This window comes from Ictidomys tridecemlineatus, chromosome 5, assembly GCF_052094955.1.
Source record: "Ictidomys tridecemlineatus isolate mIctTri1 chromosome 5, mIctTri1.hap1, whole genome shotgun sequence".
Lineage (NCBI taxonomy): Eukaryota > Metazoa > Chordata > Mammalia > Rodentia > Sciuridae > Ictidomys > Ictidomys tridecemlineatus.
Genome location: NC_135481.1, coordinates 37,437,034 through 37,458,702, shown reverse-complemented (window position 1 = coordinate 37,458,702; position 21,669 = coordinate 37,437,034). Strand labels below are relative to the sequence as shown.

The 21,669-nt window shown below is 35.6% G+C and overlaps 1 protein-coding gene across 4 annotated transcripts in view; it reads right to left on the bottom strand.

Moving 5' to 3' along the window:
• Window positions 1-236: 236 nt before the first annotated feature.
• The window catches only part of Ttbk2 (tau tubulin kinase 2), a 152,027-nt gene continuing 130,594 nt past the window's right edge, over window positions 237-21,669 (bottom strand). For 3 of the 4 annotated variants that reach the window (XM_078048929.1, XM_078048927.1, XM_021726183.3), the window contains 5 exons: window positions 19,681-19,897; window positions 17,635-17,846; window positions 15,264-15,843; window positions 8,196-9,439; window positions 237-6,936 (listed from right to left, as the gene is read on the bottom strand). In XM_078048929.1, the coding sequence (XP_077905055.1) occupies window positions 6,474-6,936; window positions 8,196-9,439; window positions 15,264-15,843; window positions 17,635-17,846; window positions 19,681-19,897 (2,716 nt within the window). In that variant the 3' untranslated portion in view covers window positions 237-6,473. The remainder of the gene's footprint in view (window positions 6,937-8,195; window positions 9,440-15,263; window positions 15,844-17,634; window positions 17,847-19,680; window positions 19,898-21,669) is intronic. The other variant, XM_078048928.1, reaches the window with a different exon arrangement.

The following is a 21,669-nucleotide window of genomic DNA, read 5'->3' as shown; positions in this document are numbered from 1 at the left end:
TACTGCATTTTCAGTAACACTTTTGCTCCCAGTTAAAAAAAAAAAAAAAATTAACATTTATTTATTTTTATGCGGTGCTGAGGATCGAACCCAGGACCTCGCACATGCTAGGCAAGTGCTCTACCTCTGAGCCACAACCCCAGCCCCCAGTTAATCTTGTAATTGCTAATGCATTCAAAATTTTATTAAATTAGTATTTCCCACTTTTGAAATCAAAACCATCACACAAAGAGAACTAGAGTTTGCATGCGGAATGAATATTTTATTACTAGATTATAAAAATAAAATACAAAATAATTTTAAAACAGAACTTAAAACACTGTACAAAGCTTTAATATGATACAAATGATAAAATTAAATAAATTACATTTTTTATGTACAGATGGCCTATACAAAAGCACTCCATGTTTCTGCCAATACTCTGTCCTTGGTTGCCTGAGCAAAAATGCATAAAGGGAGCTGCTTGGAGGGGAATGGGACTATGCAGTACCTTTGGCGATATTTCTCATCTCTGATCCCATGAAGAGAAGAGAGGTACAGGAAAGTGGAATTATTTGTCATCTATTTTAACTCACTGGTTTTGTTTAAAGAGAGAATTCTGACTTGTGGTTAAATCTGATTTAATAGCTGCCAATAGCTCATAACTTTCAAGATGTATATCTAATTCAAAACTGGATGCCCCCTCCCCTTTCCTAAAAGCTGGGAACTTGTAAGTAAATGGCCAAATAAAATAAGTGCTATTTTAGGAAGGAAATTAGAGGAGCTTTAGGAACTGCATCAGAGAAAAGTGAAGAAGGTTCAAGCCTGGGTCATCTGACCTGTTCTCTTTCCTCAGTCCACCCAATTTCAAATCCCTAAGTGGCCCAGTGCTATATTCCTTTATCTGGCTCAAAGCATTTTACTTGAGCGAACTAATTTCACTATGTTGTGCATAGTTGAAAATTGTTTTGGAAAGTCTCAAAGCTTTCCCTTTTCTGGGAAACCCCCACAAATAAATCACAGCCAAGCTCTGGTTGCCTTGTTACCTCTTGTAGGTGAATGAAGAACACCCAGAGAGAGTCCAGTGAAGTGCTATGAATTAATTTTTTAGAGATTTAAACTATATAAGAGGAAAATAGCATCATATGGGAAGGGTAGTCTATATAAAAACTTGATTTACTCAATGTTTTAAAATAGGTGAGTGAACATTTACATACAAAATATGAAACAACATTAAACTACTAAAAGGAGGTAAATTTCCTAACTGTTTTTAGTGTAAAAGTATGTCATCAACAAATCTATAGTGCCAGGGGCTCAAAGTCGGCCTCACATATCATGTTCTCAACCCAGAACCCTTGGCCCAAGGTCTGGAACACATAGTTAGCATTACCAGTGTACACACTGTGCCCACACTGTTACTTCCAAGTAAAGAGGAGGCAGTAACCTGTTAAGTTACACAGGGCAATGAAAGGAAGGGCTTCACCTCTGTTACACGCCTGCTAAGTATAAGGAAATATTCAAATTGTTACTGAAAAATGTTACTTTGTTGCTATTTAGTGTTTTGAGATTATATGGAACCTAAAGTGATCCTGATCTTTTCACATTAATTTTCTGATCTAAATTTGCTCAAGGAAAATAAATAAAACATCAAGCTTACATATTTTTAAAGTAGACAATCACAACCAAATGTCTTAATAAGCCATATCCAGCTGGGAATTTCTTAAAGATTAAGGTGTGCAGCATCCAGATTCTCCTCTAAGTGGATAGGAATCCTTGTCCAATGTCTTGGGAATTCCCCCTATATAACTCCTGTTATATAGCAATGCTGGCAACAAATTCTGAAGGCTCCAGTGACTCCGCAATTTCTCGTGACTGCAAGAAATTGCCAAAATATAGAAAATATCCAATAATATGACACATCCACAAAGTACACACTCAAGGGTTTTTTGTTTTGCTTTTGGTGAGGGCAGAGGAGAAGCTGGATGTCCTGACAACCACCTGGTTTGCCAGGCACTATACATCTCCCACATGGTCTGAGGACTGGAACTCCTTCTCTAAGAGTCTAAACCAGCATCAGTGGTTACTGAATTGGGGTATATACAGACATAGAGGGAAAACCATAGTAATTACATGCCCTAATCCTATAATACTTTGTGTCAAATCATAGACAAGTAGCTATTTTGCTAATATACTATCTGTAGAACTAAACAAAGTTAAACAGTGCAGTTGATGTCAACCATTCTATTTTCTTAATAACAGATGCTAAACCATCTCTCCTCATAAGCAAAGTCCAAAAACATGGGTGATAAAATGCACAAAAACAGAAATGGGAAGATTTTAAGAGTGAATGCCAACAATTCCAAAACACATGAACATGACATGACAGAGGGATTCTCTAAGACATACCATGTTTTGATAAGATATAAAGGAATGAAAGAAGTTCTTAAAATATGAAAAATTTTGATCTCCAAGACTAAATCTAGATTATCTACAAATAAATATATTTTCAAACAGCCAAAGTAAGATGCATTTTTTTTTCCAAAGCTGCTAAAATTCTGAATTCTGGATCCAGTTTCTCCTTTCACCAATTCCTAATGTTAGGTTAGGAACATAAAACTGTCTGCTTTTGGGAAAAAGGCATCTGTTTTTAATTCAAAGCTACTGGGTACAGAAAAACTATGGTTTTAACTATCTGAGTTTGGGTTTGTAAAACATGCACCAATGTACAACTTTTCCCTTGTAAAGCGGATGCAACTTTAAAACATTAGCTTAGGAATCTATAGTCTGGAAAGAGTCTCGGGTGTTTACCAAAGAACCTCAAGTTCCCATAGCAGCTAGGAATCAGACAAGGGATACTGCACATCTAGAACACTGAGTCAGTAAGCAGTGGCTTAGTATGCTAAAGCAAATAATATTGGGTCTCAATTACCATTTTGCTACTTATTTAGGACTTGATTAACTTGGCAACTATTATTAAAGACATCCACTCCAAAACATGCAACTTAAAAAGCAGTAAATGTATCTGTGCCACTGTCAGCAAGGCCAGCTTGCGTACCAGAATTGAGAATGAGAGTGTCTGCCTGCTGAAGGCCTAATATTCAAAGTTGACTTATAATTTATGTCATAATGTTAAATTTGATATCCAGTTTTCCTTCTTTGTTCACTATCCATTAAAGTTAAATGTCTTTAAGCTGATAATATTACTAGGTGGGATTTTAGTATTTTAACTAATTCATAGACCCTGGAGACCTGGCAGCATAACTGAGAAAGAATACTACCTGAAGGCATTGGGCTGGTGCTATTCCTATCTTCTGTTCCACCCAAGTAATCCCAGAGACTAGACAAGGGAAGGCAAGGTCAAAAATGTGGCTAGGTAACCAGCCATTTTGTTGTGATAGGAGAAACCAGGAGGTACTTGATTTTCAAAAGGTAATTCAAACTTCTGCCCAATAATACTTTTAATACAGTTTGGTTAATAGCCAAACTGGTTTAAAATTACTTGGAATAACATAAAATAACTTGGATGATCTGTAACTGTAATCTGAAATATGCCACCACTTAAAAACCCAAAAATAAAGGGGGAAAACCCCCCAAAACCAAACAAAAACATTGTTCTTTGTATAATACTTTAAAATAAAATAAAAACAAAAATTATTGTGCCAAAAGTGCTTGCTCAGGGCTGTCAACTTCTATTTTTAGCCTAAGATACATCTAACATCTAAAAGTACAAACTATGCTTTTAAAAACCGTTAAGTAAATCTCTTTATATAAGGATAGTATGTAAAAATGGACTTATTAGAACATAAGATTAGTCTATTTCTTTTGAAAGTATCAGAGCAGAAACATCGTTGGTTAACTCTTCTACATGCAAAGTTAAATATTCTTACCCAATAAGGCTGTTATCTCTGAATCTTGATGAGTTTGTTAATGCCACATAGAAATAAAGAAGCAACCCAGTGTAAAGATTGGTAGAAAAATGGAAAGAACCAAGAAAAAAAGAAAACATCCTGTTATCATGTTGCCATCACCATCATTTTTGACTGCCAGCAAAGAAACGCCAACAATAACACAGACCCACATACCAGAGTTGTACCCTCATCAGCTTTTCCAATGGGTACTATTAGCACATTTCTGACTAGAGGGGTCAGTATTTAAATTTGTCTACTTTTAGCATAATTTATAGCTAATTCAATAGAATAAAAGATAATTTCCTAATTATCCCCCATCCCATTCTCACTCCCCCCCAAAAAAAGTAATGTGGAAAAAAGAAAGCAGGATGGCAAGTATTTGGAAATGTTTTAAAAATCAAATTATAATCAGACCCATGATTATAATCCCAGTCTATCTACTCTAATGATAAGGACAGAACTATGTGATTAACATAACAAATCTTTGAACAGTATTACAAGCATGTCCCAGTCATTTTTCCCCTATTAAAATCTTTTTCAAAAACAATTAAATTAGCTATCTTGGCTTGTTAAAGACCACCAACCCTTGCATTACACACAGGGAAGGCAAGAAAAATCTAAGGTGTCACATGCCAAGAACATATTTCCAGAAAATGAAGTTAGACAAGGCCCAAGTATACATGAGGCACACAATAGAAAAGAAATTTCACCATCTGTGATCTTGAAATTACAAATGGAGAATGAGAAAGAATGACTTTTTATAAGCATATGTCTATATATATTTATAAATATTTATATAATTTACCATGAAGACATGCAAGTAGTGTTATAGCAACTATTATACAATATAATACAGAAAGATCAGTCTTCCAATATTACAGCTGCTTTAGATAAACAGCAAATTGTCTTATCTACTGCATTCCTCTGTAGTGCTTGAAACTGGAGAGAAATTAAGATTCCATACTATGCTACATTTCTTATGGGAGACCTTATATGCCTCAATATAGTGTTTTGAGTTTGTATGTTAAAAAGCTCAACACAGATAAAGAGAACAAGATAGATTCAGTGCAGCTTCAGGGCAACTTTGATGCAGCATTAGAATGTGTTCACTTGGTGAGGAGATAACATTTCTTTTTTTGTTTCTTTCCCAATTCAACCTATTAGGTTTGGCAGCAAACACAAGGTCAAAGAGAAAACTCACAGATATTTGCTAGAAGGCAAATTTCAACAGCAAACAGAACAAATTACCTGACCTTAATAAGGTCTTTTCAACACAAAACACCTACAGAGTATAAAAGAGCCCATTAAAAAGTCTAGTATACTTTAATTTTGCTTGATTCCTATTAGCAGAGGAGATTAGAACAAATATGATCCTCCTTAGTTTCATAAATTGAGATTGCATGGGAATCAGGCCAAGAAGCCCAACTATTGAACTAAAAAACACAGAAGCAGGTAATAAAACAATGAAAAAAATACTTAGCCTAATCTTATTTCCCCAAATATTCATTCCTTATTAGCTAAATGTATAAAATATAAAATTTAAAGATTATAAGCCTCCATAACACACCCAATGTTTTTGTTTTTCTTTCTAAATGCATAAAGTCACATTCCAAAGCATTGTGCTTCCCTAATATCATCTTGGAGGTTGATATTAGAAAGAGCTGGTACCTAGAAGACCTAAGGAAGCCTACTAACTTCACTCAGTTTTCCTTCCACAAGGAGAACACTTAACAGATTGTAAAGGGGTTCCTTCCATCTTCAAAGATGTTACCTCACTCTCTTTCCCTCTATCCTTAAAAACTAAAGCTTGTAAAGTAAGTAGCTCTAGTCAGATTTTTGTTTCCTGTACCTAAGTTTCTCAGTTATTTTTCATAATAAAAATGTACTGGGTTAAAGAACTGTTGCTCCAAAGAAAAATATTATTAGCGCACTAAAAAAAAAAAAGGAATTGTGAAATTCTCAGCATGTGCTGTTAAATGCCTATTAGAATGTATTGCTAAAAGAAGACAGATTGGATTCAGTAGGAAACACAGACTTAAAAAGATGTGAAATCCAGGAAGGGTGCTAGGAATGAAGCAAAGGGGTACATTCTCAATACACTAGATAAACACACAAGCCAAATATAAAGAGTACTGGCTCCCTGGCAATAAGCTTCTAATATGTGAGCAATGATTTCAAGGTTCAGAAGATTTGAATGAAAATATCAAACATTTTTGCTATATAATCTTTTGAGTAGAGGTTTTAAAAATTAGATGAAATTCCTTAAAAGTAAAATCCATTCTATCTTATACCCTCAACTGTTGTTTCAAAGTCAGCTAAAAATTGTGAAAGCTCATTTAATGAGTTTCTGCCCCTTGGATTTTGCTGGATGCCCCTTTCTATGCAAAAGGCATTGTTCCCGATCTGCTTGCTACCTGCTTTAGGTAAATCCTTATTATATATTTATGTCTTCTTATAAATAATTGATCATGTTACTTTCTTTTCCAAAAGATCAACACTGATTTTTTAAATAGACAGTACAGAGACACACATGCATCAGGTTTAGGAGGAAGATCTCACACCTTTCCCAGACAGGCAGCCCAGCTCCTATCTGCTGAGTTTACTGGCTGGCTTACTCTTCCCTGGGGGGGTTTTAGTGCTGGCTGTGTGGTGGTAGAGACTGCCAGATCCTTTTGGGCCATTCTTGCTGGGTTTGCAATGTTCCTGCTGGCAGGACCTTCTGGAAGAGGATGATCCTGAGTGGCTGGGAGGTGACTTGCTTCTCCCCAGGTGTGGGGATGAACTCCTCTGGTCATGATGGGGCCTCCCAGCCCTAGATGGTGAGGAACTAGATGTGCGAGGCAAGGAGCTGCTTCGAGGAGAGGCACTGGGACTCCTTCGAGGGACAACTGGACTCTTGGGTGGTGTTTTTGGATTGTGAGGAGATCCAGGGGTCTTGCACTGAGTAGTGCTCCGGGGTTTCTGAGATCCATTTTGAAGAATTTGGGCCAGCCGGGAGAAGAGGTCTGAGTCTGAGTTACTACTCCCTAGAACTCTGTATCTTCGTAGCCTTAAAAGAACAAAGAAACATTTTCATTTTAATTCATTCCAAGTATACCTAAAAGTTACAATGTCCCAAATCATAATGTCTACCATGTGCGTCAAAATCAGAAAATACACTAACAGAACAAAAAGTTACTCTTTCACATACTAGAGATGTGACCCTTAGGCCAATGCTTTTCTCTTCTGGCTTTTAGTAGGAATACTATTTCATGGTGTCACTGAGAAGTACTGGAAGAGACTACCTTTTAATTAAATCCTTAGCATTGAAAATACCTTCCTAAGCATGATATAAAACAAGAAGTCATTTAAAAAATTCATTTCATAAATACTATACCATAACCCAAGTAAAAGGCAAACCACAGGCTTGGATAAAAATTTCTTCAGTATATTTTGCAAAAATGTTAATTTTAAGAAAAATCACTCAATAGGGTGGTGTTTGATAGGAACATCACCACCAACAAAACAACTGTCTCATGAATAATCAAATACAAATTAAAACTTTTTTTCAAACTGACTCAATTTTTTCTTTTTTTTTTAACACATGCATGTGTGTATATTTGTGTGTATATGAACAGGTCATTAAATTTTTCCTTTATTATGGCAATTCCTGGTTACAAATTTATATAAACTACTTAGAAAAGATGAGACAAAATGTTTTTAAATGCACATACAATGATAGAAACAATCAGTTACAATAAAATAACAAATAGTGAATAAGGCTCTTAATCTGATAAAATAAGTCCAAAAGTCATAATTGAATCAATGATATTCAGAAAAATTTTTTTTAAAGATAGTGTCTTGCTATATTGTTCAGGCTGGTCTCAACCTCACGATCCTCCTGAATGAGTCTACTTATATGAGGTATGTATATTGATCAAAACCATAGAGAAAATAGATTAGTGGTTGCCATGGACAAGAGGGAGAAGATAGTAAGGATTTATTGTTTAATGGTTTTAGTGTTTCACTTCACATGATGAAAAGAGTTGTGGAAGTAGATGGTAATAATAGTTGGACAATAAAATGTACCACTAAATAGTAACTTAAGAATTCTTGATGATAAATTTTATATTGTGTATATTTTACCAAAATAAAAAATTAGAAAAAAGAATTAATTTGTACTGTGCTATATAATAAGGCCTGTGAAAGGTAGAGAAGAAAGCAGATGCTCAAAAGCAAGCAAAAAAGAAATGCTACCATTGACGTTACAGTAAAGCAGATATAGAAATAATGTAACACAATTAACATACTCAAAGCAGACAATATTACCTGGCTTCTACTCCAGGCCTTGTAGGTGGCTTTCCTGGTGGTGGTCGAGGCAAGAACTGAGATGAAGTTGAGCTATTGACTTGATCTGTGTTGACCCACGCAACTGGCCTTGGAATCTTACTCTTTCTTGACTGGGAAATAATGGGTGACAGAAAGCTGTCTTCAGCTGACCTACTCAGGTGAGAATCTACTGCCAGTTTTGAAAATGGAGTGAAGACTTCCTCCTCAGAAAAGTGAACAGGAACAGCAGCTAGTTTCTCCTCTAACAGCTTATCAGAGGCACTTGAGAGGTCACCAAGGAAAGACTTGAATTGCCTTTTTTCCACCAGGAGTTTGACTAGGTCAGGCTGATAAGCTTTCTTCTGGAGGAGCTTTTCTTTTGCAGAAACTGGAGAGGAAGATTCAAAAGTTGAGTCTATCTCTTGTGCTAAAACAGGGATTCGACTATGTCTAGTTACAAAGGATGACCTAACCATATCCTTCCGAGTTTGGGGACCATGTTCATTCTCTGAAACACAATGAAATAGTTCTCCATTTCTAGGGGCAATTTTCTCTCTCTTACCCTCTTGGTGCAAAAAAGTAGAGAGGTCTCCCTGATGACCTGGCAAGTCTTCACTCTTAATGTGATCATTCTTAGATAGGCCTATCTGTCCTTCAACATGTGGATCAATGACTCTTGAAGAAATTTCTGAAGTGCCAATTGCCAAAAGCTTCATTATCTCATGATTTTTGTCATGATTTGGCACCACACTAAAAGTTTGTGTCTTTGTCACATCAAGAGGTTCAGTAGTAGCAGAATGATCCCTTTCCACAGTTACCAAATCTCCTGGAAGAGATATGTCAATACATTGCTGCCCTTTACTTAACTTTTCATCTTCATTATCTGACCCTAGAAGAATGCTTTTCTCTTCAGTTTCCCCAGGGAGATTCTCAAATTCTCTTACAACCAGTCTATTATAGTCAGGAAGATCTTTTGGTCCCAAGTCTTGAGATTTGTCACTCTCCCTAATATCAGGTAACATGTCTTGACCAATGTGATCTATCTGAAGCCCCAAATCTGTTCTGCTTCCTCCACTAGGAAGTTCACCCTCTGTCACAACCAAGCCAGAGAAGTTCTCCCTTGGAGAATAAAGTTCTACAGAGGGCTCCATGGGTTGAAGATCTTTTTTCTCTGGCTGCTGACCATAGTGAAAACTTCCTGAAGTTGACTGTGTTGATGCCACAGAAGGTCTAGGAATTGTAATCTGGAGGTGGAAGAAAAAAAATGAAATGTGATTATGTGAAACATCAATCAAGATACATGAATTGAGATTTATTTTCATTATAATTCTTAATACACCAATATACAATAATTTATCATATATCTGATTATATATAAGTTATATTGACACCAAATTCACATCTTCAAACATGTATTTGGTATAATAATGAGATTTAACACTTCAAGCAGATATTGATCAGGTCTGCCCAATTCATACAAAAAATGGGCAATTTTGAATAAAGATGATTGACATTCATACTCCCCTATTCTGTACAAAATAGTCTCTTTAGGTTCATCCTGGCCCTCCCTCCCTTCCTCTCTTTCTTTCTTTCTTTTAAATATATATTTGTAGTTGGACACAATATCTTTATTTTATATGGTGCTGAGTATTGAACCTAGCGCCTCGCACATGCTAGGCAAGTGCTCTACTGCTGGGCCACAACTCCAGCTACCATCCTGGACCTTTCTTAAGCCTGCTCTATGCCTGGAACACTTGATTTTTACAGATGACACCAACAGAGAATTGGAAGGTTGGAAGAAAGAGAGTACTAAGTGCTAACTCTCTGCTTCTTCCTGGGGGAGTCTTGCAGTTTCAGTGGTGGCTACACTCTACCATCATAGCCACGGCTCCTGTAACATGACCCCTTTCTCACAGCGATGACTTTCACACAGGTTCTGCTTAACAAACCCCTTCTTCCCATTCAGGATTCATTAGAGCTGGCTCCCTCTACTGCTGGTCCTGTTGGGTCTCTTAACTACATCTATAGCAAGTTCCTTTATAAAACTCTCAATCCTTTTGAGTGTGCCATCTATTTCCTGCCAGAATATAGATATGGGATGATAAGGAAAATTTATTGGAAAACGATTGTCATTTCAAAACTCCTAAATTTTCATGCATAGTTTTTTTCATCAATTCTATCAATTGATGTTAGAAATATTACATCTTCCTCTGAGTAAAGGCATACAAAGATATTTATTAATGTTGTATATCTAATTTGTAAAAATCAGGCCTATGATTAGTGAAATTCTACCATTCTTTTTTAAAAAAAAATATTTATTTTTTAGTTGTAGTTGGACACAATACCTTTATCTTATTTATTTTTATGTGGTGCTGAGGATCAAACCCAGGGCCTTGTATGTGCAAGGTAAGCACTCTGCCACTGAGCTACAGCCCCAGCCCATCTACCCTTCTTCTTCTTCTTCTTCTTTTGTTTTTTTTTTATTTTTTTTTTTTTTTAGTTTTTTTTGGGGGGACACAACATCTTTGTTGGTATGTGGTGCTGAGGAGCGAACCCGGGCTGCACGCATGCCAGGCGAGCGCTCTACCGCTTGAGCCATATCTCCAGCCCCCTCTTTTGTTTTTTTAATATTTATCTTTTAGTTTTAGGTGGACACAATATCTATATTTATGTGGTGCTGAAGATCGAACCCAATGCCTCATGCATGCTAGATGAGCACTCTACCTCTTACATTCTTAACACTGAAATCATTTCAATTCTAGGTAAGATTCAATATCTGAGACGACACCTTTTTGTTGTTATTTTTGGTGGCACTGGGCATTGAATCCCAGAGGTACTCTAACACTGAGCTACAGCCTCAGCACACCCCCAGCCCGCAATTTTTTTGAGATAGGGTTTTACTAAGTTGATCAGGTTGGGCTTGAACTTGTGATTTTCCTGCCTCAAACTCCAGAGATTATTGATGTAAACCATCATGCCCAACTAGAATGCCCTTTCTTAAGACACTTAAAGTTAGCTGGGGTTGTGGCTCAGTGGTGGCGTGATTGCCTAGCATGTGTGAGGCACTGGTTCAATCCTCAGCACCATGTAAAAATAAATAAGATAAAGGTACTGTATTCATCTACAACTATAAAAAAGGTGGGAGTGGGGGCACCTAAGTTTCCACACCTTCATTTTTTAAAAAGTAAAATTAGGAGTTTGAAAATAACTATATACACTACTAAGGAAAAAAGTCTTTCTGAGAAATTAACTAAGCTCAAATCACTTAATGAAGCCCATGAAGTTCCATGAAGAGAAACCATCTAACATCATGAAGTACTCCCAAACAGAATTCAGGATCTTGAGGAGTTACAAGTTAATTCGAGACAAGATGCTTGGTTTCAGATCTGAACTCTGGCAATAAGCCCAGACCTATACTGTCTTTGGGAAAAAGCATTACGTTCTACTGGTGATGTTATGCTTTAGGAAGTCACCTTATACTTATGTCTTTCTTAATTATTTCAAAATATACTCATGCAAATGAAAATTTTCTAGTATATTTTAAAAATGATACTAAAATCTAAAACTCATGGTAATTTACTTTTATAAGTGACTATGATAAGAAAAAAGGTATGAAATTATATTAAATGCCATGTAACTAGGGAGATGAATACCTACATTCTAAATAAATTAACAGTCACTTCATTATTATATGTAATTCCAAGAACCTCAGCTAAAATGAATCCAGCATTGTTTTCAAGAATAATAAACTCTATTGTTTATTATTGTAACTGAAACTGAGTTAATTTCTTTATTTTCGAGATAAACTTTAAGTTTAGGATATAAACTCATGTGTTATGTGAGGTATGAAAAAAGGAATTACAATCTTGGATATATAAATACATATGAACCATCAGATAAAAGAATGTTTTCTTGAAAAGATTCTAAGCAATTGTGATAAACTGTACATAAATCACTCTCATATATTTCCAAAAACTTTATAAATTTTATAAAAATATTCCTTCAGGGTATGTGGCATTTGCCTATAATCCCAGTTACTTTGTAGCCTGCAGCAGGAAGATCTCAAGTTGGAAAGCACCTCAGCAAGACCCTGTTTCAAAATTAAAAATAAAAAAGGGCTGAGGTGGGGCTGGAGTTATAACTCAGTGGAAGAGCATTTGCCTAGCATGTGTGAGGCACTGGGTTCAATTCCCAACACTACATATAAATAAATAAAGGTCCATCAACAACTAATAAGAAACAAACAAAAAAGGCTGAGGAATAGCTCAGTGATAAAGCACCCTGGGTTTCATCTACAGTACTGCAAAGAAAAAAAAATCCTAAAGTCATTTTTACAAATTACATATCATATCATAGCTTAAAGGAAGCTATTTATTTTTTAGTTTTCTTCAGACACAACACCTTTGTTTGTATGTGGTGCTGAGGATCGAACCCGGGCCGCACGCATGCCAGGCGAGCATGCTACCGCTTGAGCCATATCCCCAGCCCCATAGCTTCCTTATATTATAATTATATTCCTCTTTTCTTTTTGTACTTTATACCACTGAGCTGCATTCTTAGCCCTTTTTGTTTTTTTGAGACAGGGCCTCACTGACTGCTAAGGGCTTTGCTAAATTGTTGAGACTGGCCTCAAAGTTGTGATCCTCCTGTCTCAGTCCCCCAAGTCACTGGAATTGCGGGCAGGTGCCACTGCACTGGGGAGATCCCATTATTAATACATATTCATAATTTGAGGAAAACCATAGTCAAGAAGGATAATGGATAGGACTTCAGGGTTTTAACAGCACAGCCTATAAACATGCAGCCTACACTCTCAAATAAAGTCTGGGAAAGCGAACCTGCAAAAACATCATCTACAAGGTAAAAATAGAAAACCCAGGTTCAACAGTTAAATACAGAAAAGAGAAAGGTAATTCTAAGTGTAGCTGAAAATAACTTCCTTAACCGTAGAGAGTACAAAAGACATAAAAGCAATTCCTGTACTTGAGATATGCTACTAATGGACTTAATAAATAATCTGTCAGTAATTAATGACTTTAATTTCACAATTCACAAACGTTTCATTAAGGCATCATTTCATTTTTAAAAAAATTTTCTTCCTTCTCCCATCCCCCGAGTACTAGGGATTGAAAAACCAAGGGTGCTCTATTGCTGAGCTATATCCCTGGTCCTTTTTTATTTTGAGATAGGAAAGTTGCTGAGGTTGGCCTCAAACTTCTGATCCTCCTGCCTCAGCCTCCCTAGTTGCTGGGACTACAGGTGTGTGCCCCACACCCAGCTCCATTTAAGGTAATATTTCAATCATTTTCTTCTTCTGTTCTCTTGTTGTTTCATATATACTTTTCTACAGATATAGAAAATCACTTCAATGTATCCATTTCTTTCATATTTTTGTAGATTTATTAATGCCTAGTACTAATGCCTGTGTACTCATGGGTACATCAGTCTCATTATTTAGTAGTTCACATAGAGCAACCTCATTTTTCAGTTTCCTCATGCTGAGAACTAGCCACATAGCAAGAAAACAATTAACTGTAAACCTAAATACCACTTTCATTTTAACTTAGAAATTATCCTTTCCAAGACTGTAGTGCTCTTATGATAACAACAGCTTTGGGAAACTCGACATTTTTACCAAATAGCTTTTCTTAGGAATGAAAGGTATATGAGTACAAAATAGCTATATCTCACTTATGTTTGTAGACAAGAATTTATTTGGAAGAGATATACGTGATTCCTAATATAGCCAAAAATTAACTTACAGAAATATTAAAAATTTTAACTATTCAAATTTTATTGGGTCATTAAAATTCTACTACAGACATCTTTTTTTTAAAGACATCTTTATATACTACTTTATAATTGTTGAAAATTATGAGTATAAACACTTATTATTTTTATGGTATATAAACAAACTCTGATTTTATGTACCAAATTATATTTCTATTTTTTAGAAAAACAGTACATAGTTGATAACATGTGAGTAGAGAGGCCATACATGATGTCTCTCATTCTTTGATTCCTATTGCTTACTCTAAATGCATTTGCTAGTTATTTATGATCAAGATATTGTTATATTGTTATTGTACCTAGATGGATGGACAGGGGAAGGGGAAAAGCAGGAAAGAACAGGAAAGGCAGAAATCTCTGCTATAAAGGTGGGTAAAACTGGGGTTGTGGCTCAGTTATACAGTACTTGCCTTGCACTGGGTTTGATCCTCAGCACCACATAAAAATAAATAAATAAAGGTATTGTGTCCATCTACAAATAAAAATATTTTTTAATAAGGTGACTAAAACTGCCCATAGCATAATTTGGTCAACTTTATTTCCAATGAATCCCACTTTTATGTATAATTATAATGCAACAATTAAAATAAACACATATACAAATATATGTATATACGGGAGAGCAGTAGAGAGTAAAAGAAGCAGTCAGGGAGAGGTAGGAAGTAAGGGAAAGTACTGGGGACTGAAATGGAGGAAATAATGTTATATGAATATATGAATATGTCACAAAAAACCCATTATTATGCATAATTACAATTCACTAATAAAATTTTTTTTTAAGTTGGGTAAAATTTTAAAACAAAGTCTTAAGATCTAAGCAAACAAGAAAGAAAAACTGCTTTTTCCCTTCCCTTGTCTTTAAGGGAGTTTGTAACTACAAACATTTTGTAGGTATACTAAAAATCATAAGTCAAAACTCAGGTTAGGCTGGATTTCAGCTCCAACTTGTACCCTTGGCTAGTCCCCTTTATGCCATGAAGAACCTGCACAACTATACCAAGTAGTCCTTTGATCGTATCAAGAAAAAGTCCTGGGAAAGAGAGAAAGACCAACCACAGTAACCTCTGCTTGGAGAATTAGGAAGGCATTTTATTTCTCTATTTTGGAGCATAAAAGTTTCTTATTAGATAGTCAATTCTAGAACTTAACACAAATATCACTGCTTATGCCCATTTGCCAAAGTAAGGCCTCTACCACAGAATATGAGTTGATAAACTATCAGACCTTTCTTAATAGCACCTGAGTGGACAACAAATAACAACAGAACAAATCTCTTACCGCTGTAAGGGGTCCTTCTGCTTGTGCCTCCATTGGACTTGTGGGTGTTGCTGCAATAAACTGACTAGCAGCTCCAACCGGGAGTTCCAGTCTATCTGTGTATTGTTCTGAAACAGCAGTAGCAGGGCACTCTGCAGAAAACGCCAAGACCACACCTGAGGTTTCCTTCTTTAAATGATTGTTTTCTGCCCAAGGGCCCATTTGGAGCTTTTCATCTTGAGGTGATTCCTCCAAGACCTGAAGCACTTCAGGCTCCTCATCAGAAGGGCTTCCAGTTGTTTTATGTCCTAAAGCCTCATTTGTTCTGAAATCCTGAAGGTCTTGTTCCTTGTCTACAATCACCCATTCTTTGGAATCGACTTCCTGCTTGCAAGAGCTCAAGTTAACAGCTATAAATCCATTGCTGCCACCACCATCTGCATGCTCAGGAGTGTTGGCAGAGGCAGGTTTGGAGGCATCTGGAAGATATTCTTCATCATAGTGCCAGACGTGGTCAGTACGGGAAATAACAGGGACACAAGGCTTATGAAGCAGAGCAGGGAGAACAGATTCCTTCGAGTCTTTCTGCATTTTCTCCAAGCTTAAAGAAATGGAAAGAAGTTAATTATTCTAGAGAAACTTTTATTACAAAACTTATCTCTATACAGAGAACTATTCACACAAAGATGAGAGGGAAATATATGGATTATAGCATAAGGAAAGTTTCACAGGGTTGATAATGTTCTTCTCTACCTGCCATAATCCTGCTTTGGAAGATGGAGTTCTTCTCTCAGCATGGCACACTTTTTAGTTTCTTCCTTTTATTAGACTTTACCAAACTAAGCTTTTATCCTTATTGCACTTTTGAATTTACTTTCCATTTCAGCCACAATTCAAACTGTTTACAACACTGCCCCAACTCTTGTCCATCTTTTTGATCGAATCAAGATAAAAACACATGCTGACACCATACCAGCCACAAGATGGAATGACTGCCATGTGAGCAGTAACAGCACATAGATACTGTTGGACTGCAGCACAGGAGGACTGTTTAAAATGGAAACTGGACAAGGCCAACAGTGGAGAAACTGCCTTGGGACACAGTATCTATCAAGCTAGTTATATCCATGGTCCTTCTAACCTAATATTTCATTGTTAATAGGAACCATACAAGATATACCATTGAAGGGGTATAACTACTATTAAAGGTATGTAAGTTTTAATACTAGTGAAGCCTCCATAATTCATAAGTATATCCCAAACTCTTCTTTTAAATGTTTCATTTCTGCCTTTGTTATCAAAACTTGTTGTAGGGATAATATGCCCGCAACATATTACATTATTACAATATTTATGGATAGCTCTCTAAAGTTTAACCTTCCCTTCTCTTTAGGTAGATTGTGGGTGCTAGAAGGAAAGAATGATAAATATATATTTTCTTACTACACCTTACACAGAGAAGGCATTAACTAAATCAAAATGCCTGTCCTCTGTATATAAATTACTTTTTTCCCTTCTTCATGTATTCACTCCTCTCATTCCTTTCAAATGTTATCTTTATCATACTCTCTCCAGCTCTATACTGCTGTTTGGAAGATCACCTTCCAAACTGGTCAATGCAAAAATATCCATTTGACTGTACCTAGTGTTATGATGTTAGCAGTTACCACAGCCAAGGGTTTTTCTACAGAATTTATAATGATATTGGAAGAAAATTCACATTAAGAATCAAGATGATCAACAGTTAAATTAAGGACCAACTTAGGTGCCCTTCAACAGATGAATGGATAAAAAAAAATGTGGTATATATACACAATGGAATATTACTCGGCCATAAAGAAGAATGAAATTATGGGGTTTTCCAGTAAGTGGATGGAACTGGAGACTATTATCATGCTAAGGGAAATAAGCCAATCCCAAAATACCAAAGGCTGAATGAATGTTTTCTATGATATTGTAGATGTTAATTCATAATAAGGAAGGGGGATGGTTAGGGAAGAATAGAAGCATTTTGGATTAGACAAAGGGGAATGAAGGGAAGGGAGGGGGAATGGGAATAGGAAAGATAGTAGAATGAATCAGACATAACTTTCCTATGTGCATATATGATTACACAACCAATGTAATTTGATATATCATGTACAACCAGAAGAATGAGAAGTTGCATTCTATATATGTATAATATGTCAAAATACATTCTACTATCATGTATAACTAGTAAGTATTAAAAAATAAGGATGATACCTAAAATATGAATGAAAAATGAAATTAATGAAGTTGGTGTTACCAAAATGTAAGAATTTCTTATTTGAAAGACTTTAAATAATAAATAACAATAATGATGATGGTGATACCTTAGATACTTTAAAAATTAAGAAAAACTATTTTATACCAGGCCTCGAGAAACTTGTCAGTATCTGGCTTTGGTTCCAGTGTCAGACGTTTTTCCAGCTCAAAGCTGTGGATGGAACGTAATTTTCGCACCAATGGAACATCCCTATCTGGCTGAGTAATCTCTGAGCGGACTCGAATTGGTGAACCAAGACTTGGAGCATTAAGAATACCATTGGCTTGACCATGGCTGTTCTCCTCTTCAGTAGCAGCCTAGAAAAATAGAATGATGAAATATATTCCAGATATTATAACATAATAGAAATCACTGAAGCCTTTCAAAATAGTAGTAATAAATGGTTAGATTTGTTTTCAGAAGATTAGGATATTATGACTAATTCATCTCATTATGAGTTTTCTTAAATTATATTCAGTTTCAGTATTATTTTAGTTTATACTCTGGGTACAAAGATGAACAGTCTAAAACTGTTTAATAACTTTGTCTTTTTGTATTACATATGACTAGATGCTTTTAGGACCCCAGTCCACTAAAGTAAAACTAAAACCTGAAAAGAATGTTCTCTTTGAGACACAACTGGCCATATAGTTAGAAAAGCTCACTAAATATATGTCCTCCATCCCCTTACTCATTCCCCCTCTCAAAAACAACTACTGAGCTAGGGATATAGTTCAGTTGGTGGAGTGCTTGCCTTGTACACACAAGGCCCTGGGTTCAATTCCCAGCACCATCAAAAAAAAAAAAATCTATAAGACAACCTGGGGCTAGAACAAATAAGCATCTAGGGCAAAGCAGAAGAGGCCAAGCATGAATTAGCAAAGAGGGTCACATTGTCTAAAGCCAAATGCCTACAGAAGCACAATTACCAGGAAAATCAAGCCTCACACCAGGGATACTGTTAGTGAGGGACATCTGAGACATGTATTCTGATTAGAGACCATGAAAAAGTGCCCTACACTCTTGATTATCAGCAGCAGAAGCCAACCTTCTCTGAAGGAAGGTTCCCCAACCCAAATTTGGGACTGTAGGGTTCCCATCAATTATTTAATGAGCAGCAAATTAAAAGTAGTCAGAAAAAGTATGCCACCATGTCTAAGTCAGCAGAAACAATTAGGCAACCAACATTTAAACTCACAAAGATGTTAGATATCAAACTTGTTTGTTTAGACACAATATGTAGAATAGCCATGAACAAATGTTTGAATAAAGGTAATTTCATAAAAATCAATAAAGAAATTAAATGATTATTTCACTCCCTCCCCACCACAAGAAAGAGAGTTGGAGTTACTAATTAGTGAACTGGAAAACACAAAAAAAAATTATCAAGAATGAAGCACAGCATGATCAGGAAAAGAAAAATAAGAAAAAAATATATACAAGATACGAAAAATATGTTTAATTGGAGTCCTCAGAGAGAACCAATGAAGAGCTAGCAATATTTAGTAGAGGATAGTTGGCTGTATATTTCCCAGAACTGATATAAAATATAGTCAAAATATTCAAGAAACAATCTTGCTTGTTTTCCCAAGCAAGACAATACATGACTAGACACATTATAGTTAAAATGCAGATCATTACAAAGAGAAGAGCTAAAAAGTAGCTGCAAAGGAAAAATTTGGGTGGGGGAGTTGAGGGAGAATTGATTACCTATAGGGATACAAACAAATAGAATGACAGCTGACTTTTACATATCAACAACTAAAGCAAGAGAAAAATTAACTATCAATCAAAAACATTGTATCCAGCCTATACTATTTTGAAAAAAATAAAATGAAAACAAATACTTTTCTTTTTTGGTAGTACTAGGGATTAAACCAGCCTCCCAAGATGCTGAGATTACAAAAATATACAACCACACCCAGTCTGGTTACTTTTTAAAATACCTTTACCTTTTCCATAAACTATCTATAATGAGTTTTATGGGACAAATTAACCAAAATGCTGCAATTACAGATATTTAAAAAATAACAAAACTACATTCTGTCTACTTCTCATTCAAAATTGAGAATCATGATACTTTGGTGCGACAATAGAAAATAAATAATGAGTACTTAGAAAGATATTACTTCCTATGCAAGAAACACTCACCTTACAAATTCCAAGTTTTATCTTATTTTTGTTGGCATCCATTTCTTCCCAGACATCCTTTTCCTGGGGACGAGGGTGTCCCAAAGATCCAGGCAACTTATCTGGTGACACACCAACAGGAATGCCATTCTCCCCATCACTAAGCTGTTCATCTGGAAACACCTCATCTGTATTTTCTCGAAGCAAGTCTCCTGGGATGGGAGTGGCATTTGCAATTCTTAAAAGCAAGGGGAGTAAAAAATCATAGAACTTTAAAAGACCAGAATAAAAAATTTCTATGAGTCTATCTTTTATCTTATTTCTAGATTTAAATGATCAAGTCCATATATCATTAAGAAAGTTAGAAAAAAACTTGAAAATTCAGGTCATGTCAACTGTACAAAATAAATTTCTAAATTTTGAGAATTCAAAAATTTCAACCTGTTTTTAAGTGCAAATTCTAATACACTAATTTACCAATCATTTTAAGAAACATTTGGACTATTTTCCAAGAAGTCTTCATCAATTATAATAAGATTTTCTATTCTTTACCCATTTTCTTAGAGAATTAAAACAATTACAAATACGGAAATATTAAGGGTAGTAAGGAAATAAATAGGGGTTAAACTTATGTTATTTTTTATAGAATGAAATGGGCACTGCTTTTTCATTTACAGACTTTATACTAAGCACCACTACAGGCAAGGTCCTACAATAGAAAGATGAGGGAAAAAAATCTTTGTCCTATAGAAGAAACTGAAATTATGCAATTGTATAGTTCAGTTTTGTATAGGAAAAATAGAAAATATTAATTGGTATTTTTCTATATATCCCTTTCAAAGTAATTCTGTGTCATCTGACCTTGAGACTCCTGGTCCACAAGAGGTTTTGTAATTCTTAATTATTAGTCATTAAGTAAAAAGGCCTCTGCCAGCTCTACTGTTCTATAATTATAAATACTGATTTGTTTTTTTTAAAATATTGCTGACTGAACACAGTACTTAACACACAAAAGAAAGCTTTTCTTACAAGTGATCTAGAATATCTAAGTGTAGGAAAATATAGTGTTTAATAGATTATACTAACAGGTATAATCATTGTGAGCAGCAAAATAAGCATCCTCTCAGAAAATCACTTTAAGGGTAACAGTTATATAACTCTGTCTTGGTGACAAGTACTTCTTATACTCATGGGAAGACCAGTGATTTTTCAAGGACATGCTCCTTCCGACTTGATGACCTTCATTCCTACTCTTGTCTAACACATAGTCTGTGCTTACAGGCAACATGTAACAGAAGCAGATTAAGGGGAAAAGACAAACCAAAAACAAAACAAAATAAAAACAAAAGAAGCTGGGTGCGATGATGCACACCTGTAATCCCAGTGGCTCAGGAAGCTCAGACAGGAGGATCTCGAGTTCAAAGCCAGCCTCTGTAATAGACGAGGTGCTAAGCAACTCAGTGAGACCCTGTCACTAAATAAAATAAAAATAGGTCTGAGGATGTGTCTCAGTGGACTGCCCTGGGTTCAATACAGAGTACTCCAAAAAAAAAAAAAAGAAAGAAAAGAAAAGAAAGAAAAAAACAAAAGGAATTTAATACATGTAGAGGAAAAAGCATTCAAAGCAAACATTGAGAACATGGAAATACACCATAATCTGTTCCTAATATACTATGTGAATTAAATTACTTTCATAAGGGGAACATACTGCATGTTTTGTTCCCACAAAACATAAGCCCAATATAGTTAGATATAATTGTGCCTCATTCTTTCCAGGATGTCATATATTATTTAGAAACATAATGAATGCCCCCCGGCTCATTTTGAAGAAAATCCACTGTAAATTTGGCTTCAATAAGTCACATACGCTCTAATCTCCCATTTCAGAGTATGATCTACCAGTATTTTCTAAGGTAAGTAATTCCAAAAGGCAAATATTCCATGAGTCAAAGAGGAAATTGTTTAAAACTACATTGAACTCTGGGCTTGGGATGCAGCTCACTGATCAAG